An 8,593-nucleotide genomic window follows, 5' to 3' on the forward strand; every position below is an offset into this window, starting at 1 on the left:
CACCGATTATCAGTAAGACACCCAACCAAAATTTAAAATACTTTGTCTGTGTGGTGCTCATTCGCTTCTGATACACTTTAGAAGGATTGTAAAATGATAATGTAGAACCATTTATAGAGTGAGTGGTCAGGCTTGCAGCGAAGCTTTTAGCAGTGCTTGCATCAAAGCTTTCACCTAAGCTCCGGGATACTATTAGATCGGTAAACTTTTGAAGAGTTGGTTGCCAAGATACACACATTTCATCGCATGTGGCGGGATCTTTGGAACCATATTTAGGGTTGATTGGAAAAATTAATTCTAGATTGTCTACATATATAATAGGATCTTCATATTCTCCAAACCTGAATTTGCCGCCTCTATCACTAATTTGAACTTCGTTGTCGCCACTTTCCAGTATTTTTATTGCATCTGAAATAGAAAGGATTGCCATTGTCTTATCGTAATATATCTTTACAAAAAATAATTTAAAAAAAAATTTTCTATGATATAGATATCACAAAAATGTCATTCATATTCATAAATGGACCAACTGGAAGTGGTAAGAGTTACGATGCAGTAAATTTGGCGGTAGTTTGCAACAACTCTTCATTCGTACCAGAATTTGACGCCACTTTTTCTAGCACCATTGCCGACTTTTATAATGGGAAAATGTCGAGTGTCGATTTTCAGAATAAGTTTATAGAACATACTCTTAGTTTACAATGTGCGGCCCTACCGGAACAGACGTCCAAAGGGGAGGCCGGCACGACGAACTACATCATTTGTGACTCAAGTATAATTCAACACCTAACCTTTTCTCGAATTAGAGGTGTTCCTTGCGGTCGCAAGAAAAAAGATAGTTTAGAGCATTGACCATTTACCAGTTTCATTATCATATTCAAAGATATGCCTTGGGATTATTGCAGGCGGAATGTGTTGACTCGAGCCAGGTCGTACGAAATAGCCGCCTTAGAAGAACTAGAAGAGATTCACAATAAGTTCAAACAGACTTTCTTAGAAATTTGCCACGACTACAGACTTCCATGTTTGGTAATTCGGAACCCACTTACCTCTTCCTTCTCAAGAATATACTTACCAAACAATTGATACAGAACAGTCGGCACAGTAGATTTTCCATGGGCTTTTGATTTTGGATTGCATGGAGCGGCGGCAGCCAGGGATTTTAATAGACGGTTTCAAGGAGGAGGAACTTGAAAAAGCGTACTTCCCACCTGGTCAAGAACAACTAGAACAACCTCGAGTCTCACTTAAGAACCTACACAAACTTCTTAATGCTTGTGAAACTATAAGTGCTTATAATGCTCCGTTTGACTTAGGCATTGGCACTGACATTCTGAAAAGGGACTTTGAAGTTACTTGTCTATGGCTCATGTCAGTTGTGTACATTTTACTTCAACCAGAACTTTTCAAGAAAGCTGAAAAAGGGGGAGGCTTGAAAGAACGCTCATGGCAACATGAGAAGTCGTTTTGAAGATCTTGCAAACTTAATATGTCGTCCGAGTGCCACCTCATCCACATACAGCCTGCAAGGATGCAATAAGTGAACAATACTTACGACAGTACATGATAAATACTTGGCCAGGGGGTTGGGATAAAAATGCACTTTCTACTTTCAAGAAATTAAGACTTGCTCCGTGGTACTTATTGAATAACTTTCGTAAGTACTTACGTTAGTACTTGCGTAGTACTGACAAGTACCATGGACAGGAACTTACGAAGTACTTGACGTAGTACCAGCACAGGAACTTACGAAGTACTTACGTAGTTCTAATAACATTTTCCTCTGGCTCCCAACTATTGAAACTTTCTGAATAACTTTTCCATTTTAACGGGTAGTATGTCTTTCCTCTATTTTTTTTGTCTTCAGAATTCGTTCGACTCTGTACAGCTCTGTTCCGCCAGCTCTGCCAGGGACACTCTGTAGTTCATCAGAATAGAAAGTGCTGAGTATTTCCTCTCCATTCAGATCTTTTATCTTGTAAATGGGCGGCGTTCCCAGTCCAGCTGCATACACCACTTTTGTAACTATGAAGATCTCCTCTGTCCAATTTGGTAAATATCCTTTCCTGAAAGTGCTCTTGTATTTTGTAATTCGGACCCGTTCTCCCGGCTTGAACTCAGGGGTAGCGCCTGCAGCCGCCATCTCAGGACCATATAATGTATAAAATGCCTGCCAATCATTCTCCTCTGTTACATCGATTGGTTTCATTTTGATACTTCCGTGAACGGTGTTATTGTAATTCTCGAGAAGTTGTGGGTAGAATGGGAGCCACTGGCGTGTCTGTCTGTATGTGAAGTATTTCCACATCATGGTCTGAAAGTTTCGATTGAATAGTTCTACAACACTGGCTTTTTTATCGCTTTATGTATGAAACCAGTGAATGCCCGAGTTTGTTCGGATTCCACGGTAGCTTGCTACCATACTTGTTTATACTAAAGCTTGTATGGTAGCAAGCTAGTATGATAGCTTATACTAAAAATTGTATGCCATACGGGTAACTTAAACTAAATACTAGTTTACTGAATGGCGTATTTTTTAATTTCCTGACTAGGTCCGAGGCCTCCCGTTCTGAGATCTCCATTCCATATTCTTTTATAATAGTCTTGTTGTCTGTCTTGCTCGGTGTGTAAAAAAGTACTAACATCTGTATGTTTTCCCTGAAGGGTTTACTGATACTAGTATATTGTTGAGTCAGAACCCAGACAGATAATCCATCATGTTTGGCACTGAAACTGAGTTTGACTAAAACATCACTGCGCTTCTTCATATCTTTGGACGAGGCGCAGTCGTCGAGGATTATTAGAGTGTTTGTGCCGGCCCATTCCTTATGTATGAAGGCTAGAGTTTCATCCACAGCATCGAGTCCAACCGGAAACACAAATACATTATCATCTGTAAATATGAATTTTTATAATACGTTTTATTGTTCATGAATGTCGGACAAATGAAAAGTACGTATTCAAATTTCCCTAGGTATGGTCCGGTGAGGAGATTCATCACATACTCTGTTTTGCCAGAATTTGTCGGTCCAGTTATAATCATGTTGAATGGTGGTTGGATAGTGTTGATTGCGTCGGCCTGCATTTTATCTATATAATGTACATAAATCCAATGAATATGGTTAAAGATAACAAACCAATTTTGCCGAATTCATGAATGGGATCCGCACCAGCAGTGTTTGCGACAGCAGCGACTGCCGTGTTAGACAGTGACCTGGAGGGCTCGTCCTGCCACTGACAGCATCCTTGTCCCCATCCATTGCCTCATGTTTAGCACTTTCTTTGATTTCTGTATTTATATCTCCATTTACCCCAAAGACCATAGTTTCTGTTGCATATTGCAATTCATTATTGTAACCTGCAATAGCCGGACCTGAAAGAATGACCATTTTAGACGGCAAGAGAAGTAAATTGGGCGAAACGGCCATATCAAGTTTTACACCAGTATTCGTTATTGTGTCTTGGTATCGCCGATAACTGATTACTTTGTCGGTATTACGAATTTCATCTTCGAGGAGAACGCCGAATTCTTTTCTTACTTGCTCTGCGCTGCCAGTATCGCCCACAATGGTACTACAAATATCTCCTCACATTCCCGACTGTGCTGTTACTGTATTTCGGATACAGGTTTAAAAGTATATTTATTTTTTTACTTAGAATAGATAATATATTACATAGATTTGAACATGTAATTTATTTTTACCAAGAATAGATAACAAATTGCAAACAATGGAGAATTTCATAAAATCATCAGCAGCGGTGAATGCATTGAAAGCAACAGTGCCTTTGGAACAGGCCTCAGGTTCAGCGGCAGATGCCTGATCCATAATAGAGATGAAGCATGAAAAACTACTCTATATCGTTGCAAGTGGTCAAAGCAAGTTATTTTTTGGCAAGGAGATTTCAGTTGGAGACGTGGAAAAATGGAATGATGATACGGTAAATAAAGCCTTCAAATTGTATGAAGCGAAATACAGTTCTCTTATAAGTGATACCGTCACTCAAAGTTTCATAGACCTAGGAGCCCGCGCAATAAGTCAGGTAGTTCCAATCGATGACCGAGATAACTATGCCACTGATCTTAAAAAGGATTTTATTCTAAACAGTGAAATAAAGCGATTATCAGGATGGATAGCCTACACATGGGGGCCCATACTTGCTCTAGTTTCCACCGGTTTAATAACGGGTAAACATTTAGGTTTAATATAATACCCGAGATAAATGGATTCAACTTCGCCTCTGACCCAGCAAACAGAAATGGTTCAGCCGCAAACATCTCCGCCTGCTCCAAAGGCTGTGCTGCAGCACAACATAGAGAAAAATACCCTCCGTTGAATAATCCAGGGAAGTGATTAGCAGAATGGAACAGACAGAACAAAGAGAAGGAGCACCAAGTGATAGCGCAGTGTCAAGCGATATCGGTGACTAATGACAGTATGGCTGAGGCAGACTGTGTCAGCTTACCGAGTATGCCACAACAGTGTGACAGATGGTATAATAAATGTTATCTTGTTTTAGGAATTATAGGAGTTTCATTGAGTGCATTAGGACTATATTGAGGGCGTGCTCGGCATATTTGTCCACTTAAGCGACTGAGTCCCCTTCGGAATGCGTGAGCCATTTCTGAATGCAAGCACCCAACCGGGCCCCATTCCCTCTACATTGTATGAGATTGATTATTACACATGATGACTTCGTAGGGAATTATTTTATTTTATTTTCTATTATATACACACAGCAATCATGGATACTAAAACAGTTGTAAACACAATGTATGATGGTATTGTAATCGCTGGACTTACGATGGGATATCTAATGATCTCCAGCAAATTTCTGAAGATGGAGATGGGTGATCCAAGCCGGCCAAATCTCACTCAATTAGCAAAATTAGGGGGAGCAACTGCTGCTGCGGTTGCAACCAAAGATCTCCTTGAACAGAAAAATATTATTCCTGCAGAACCTTATACTTTGTAATGTATATAGAGACAACTAACCAACAACCATGGCTGCAGCAGTAGGAATGACAGTTCTCGGTGCTGTATTAAATGCAACGGCATTCACAGGTGGAAATATAATCGGTCAAAAGCTTAGTGGGAACAGCAGTGCTCTGATTGAAGAAAAATTAGACATGATAAATTTGAACATGATCGCAATGTCTGGTCAGAAAAAAGATTACTCCAGGCTGATTGGGAAAGAGAAAATCAGGCAAAAGATGCACATGCTGTGGCCGAATTAAGAGATACAGATGCAGAAATCCTGGAAGAAGCGGCGGCGCAAGCCAACTCTGCGTCAGCGCATTTCGAAGGGCCAGTTCAATTCTCAGATTATTATCAGCCCAGTCCCATTCAAAAACAATGAAATGATCTATATTGCTGGGGATTAATCTTGGATGGTTTTGCAGATAGGGTGCTCGCTGGCACGCTACAGCAATTCGATACAAAAGCTAGTTGGCCAGTTATTGAAATCGACTATCTTTCCGTCCTGATCTGTTACCCAAATGAACATTGAACTCATGTATCCTGAGCCCTTTCTCAATGGCATGGTGATAGCAGAATCGCCACTTTTTATGTCATAGATAACCTTTTCACTCAGTTCTTTTGTATCCTGGATGGGAAGTATTTGTAAACAGTCCGAGGTTTTCGCCTCTCCGAGCCGCTTGTAACATAATTTCCAGCCACATCGACAACATCTGAATGAACTATGTATTTAGTGACTGTTATGAAATCCGCTTGTTTTGAACTCATAGTACTTTTTATCATGGGGTTGCCTCTGGCCTATCTGAAAAGCTGACGAGGTTGGCGAAGTTACACTACGGGTTTTTTGCCAGCCCATTTGTTCCACGCGTAGTCGTCCTAATGAATTATTCATGAGTCCACTACGGCAGCGACACGCTGTCTCATGGACATTGACGCCCGACAGAAATATATAACGATATTGCCACCGTTTCCCGCTAGCATTGTCCTAAAGATTCTCTAAATATATAGTATACATATACATGAAAACGTATATGTAAGTATTTTACTTACACATGAAATAAATTACGAAAATTCTGCCAAAATTATGCTGACACAGACAAGCGGATATGTCCGAATCGCGTACAGCACCACTGCTAATAAGCCCTGAAACCAATTCGTACCAGAGAGTAGAGCGTAATTTTAAATTCGAAAACGATACGATTTTTGTTACGATGGACATCCGAACGGATGTGTCTTTTCTTCCATTTCGTGCGAAAAATGAAAAAATTTAACCGGCGAGTTTTAGGTATTGCAAGTGCAGATGAATGATGCGAAAAATTCCCATAGTAAACAATGGTTTTGTGCCCCGTCCTCGGTACCTTGTGGATCGCTTGCTTCAATTTTTTTAGTGTTTCATTCATAAATAAAAAAATTCACTACTGACACCTTGAGATGCCATACTACAATCGTATCGTTTTCGATTTGTAAATTAATGTTTAAATTCTTGTGATTTTACACTTGTACCGCCGTCTGTAGTTCGACAAAAAACATATTACCTGTGCCCCATAGGAAAATAATGGCATCTAATATCTGCAAATTCATAGCCACTATCGTGCCGATCACTTGCTTCAATATATTTATTTCATCAGCTACGAATGTTAAAAATCTAAATCCGTAATCTTAAGATGTCGTTTTACAATCGTATCGTTTTCGATTTTTAAATATTGGCGTAAATTATTGTATTTTTACATTTTTACCGCCTTCTGTTGTTCGGCAACACACATACTCGCGCCCCATAGAAAACAATGGGCGCTGATGATCCCAGCTGTAGGCTAAATTCTTCGCCGCTATCGTGCCGATCGCTTGTTTGGAATATTTATTTCACCCGCTTTGAATGTAAAAATCTAAATCTATAATCTTGAGATACAGTACTACAAGGTTGTTATTTTCGATGTTTGGATATTCCGTTAGTTTCGTGTAAATTTACATTTTACTCTCGTGATTTGGCGACGTACGCGTACATTACTCTCCCTCGCACGCAGTACAATGCGATGGCATTTTTACCGGCTATAAATTCTTCGCCGCTACCGTGCCGATCGCTTGCCTCAAGATACTTATTACTTCAGCTATGTATGTAAAAATCTAAATCTATAATCTTAAGATATTGCCCTACAAGGGTATTATTTTCGATGTTTTGCTGTTGCGTTGGTTTTATTTAAATTTACATTTTACTGTCGTGATTCGGCGACGTGATTTATTACTCCCAAGCCATACAAATACAATGGCGTATTTACCAGCTGTGATTATTCATCCGGTCCCGAGTCAATTGCTCGCTTGGAGATTATTATTCCTTCAGCTATTGACTTTAAAAAATACACAAATAGTCTTGATGTTGTGTACTTCAATTGTATGGTTTAGATTTTTGAAGTTTTGCTTTAATGTTTTAAAGTTTACATTGTTACACACGCAAGTAATTCGGCACCTTACATGCAGAGTACCCTATAGATAACAACGGCGTTTTCACCAGCTGCAATGCTTTACCGACCCCATTTACATCTCTCGCCTCTTTATGCTTACTGCTGACACTATGTAAATAAAAAATTACACATATTATCTGGAGATAATATGCTTCCATTGTGTGGTTTTCGATTTTTGAATGCATACATAATTTGTTCATTTTTTGCATTTGTATTGCTGGTGTTCGGCGACATCAACATACATTGCTCGATATTGTAAACATTGACTGTATAATCAGTCTGTAGGTGTATTTCAATAATCCAAAATATCTTGGGAAGTATATCTAGCAAAAAGAAATACAGCAGTATCATTTTCTACTTTTCGGCTCCTGTATTTACAGCTGTTTTTAGATATATAAGTACTATAACTCGATAATTGCAGCTTCTCTTTCTGGGCGCCGCCATCTTGAAAATTATGTTGCTATTGACAATAGCAATGGCAGAGCTCAAACGATGGCGGCGCTGCACTGAACAATTAGAAGGCCTTTTTCCCCGTAGTGTTACCTGTATTATTAAAAAATACTTTAACATCTTTAGCCAGAGTTATATAAACGTGGCTTGTCGGCAGATGTTTTTCGAAATTAATTTTCAGCTGCAAACCCAAGTACTTTGTTGAGGTATCAATATTGTAGTTACCTGGACGTAATGCCTTGGTCTTCTTATTTTTCGGGTTGTCGCCTTCTTGATATTTTATTACATTATTCAAGGATGTTATGTTTTGCCACGAATTGTAAAGTTCACACTCTAGCAGTCTTATTTTGGTAAACTGTTATGTCAATGCTAGGGTCAAAATTAACAGTAACCCGTTCGCCCATTTTGCTTTCAATCCAGATGATCATCCTCAAGTGTTGTATATTATTACAAGGTATTATTAAATTTTTCACTGTATATACTACAATAATGTCAGGCCCTGTAAACTTTGGTGTAGGTACAAATTACGGACTAAATCTTGAGCTTGAAGATGTGAGTGATGTTAAAGTTAACAATAATACTAAGATCGCAGGTAACCATAATAAGGATTATGTCCTTCGATATAAAGTTCGAGAAAAACAGTTGTCTTGGCCGCTGCCGCTGTACAGAAACGTGAGCATGCTCTAGAGTTTTCCGAACTGAAAGATGTAG

General features: G+C 39.2%; 1 protein-coding gene across 1 annotated transcript; it reads right to left on the reverse strand.

Moving 5' to 3' along the window:
• Positions 1-1,825: 1,825 nt before the first annotated feature.
• On the reverse strand, positions 1,826-2,209 carry LOC139117898 (uncharacterized). The gene has a single exon (XM_070681133.1). The coding sequence runs from the start codon at positions 2,207-2,209 to the stop codon at positions 1,826-1,828; it is 384 nt and encodes a 127-aa protein (XP_070537234.1).
• Positions 2,210-8,593: the final 6,384 nt, after the last annotated feature.

This window comes from Ptychodera flava, chromosome 18 (assembly GCF_041260155.1).
Source record: "Ptychodera flava strain L36383 chromosome 18, AS_Pfla_20210202, whole genome shotgun sequence".
Taxonomy (NCBI): Eukaryota; Metazoa; Hemichordata; class Enteropneusta; family Ptychoderidae; genus Ptychodera; species Ptychodera flava.

Bases quoted from the DNA above. Each gene is read 5' to 3' on its own strand.
- LOC139117898 (XM_070681133.1), bottom strand. From the start codon at position 2,209: ATGAAACCAATCGATGTAACAGAGGAGAATGATTGGCAGGCATTTTAT.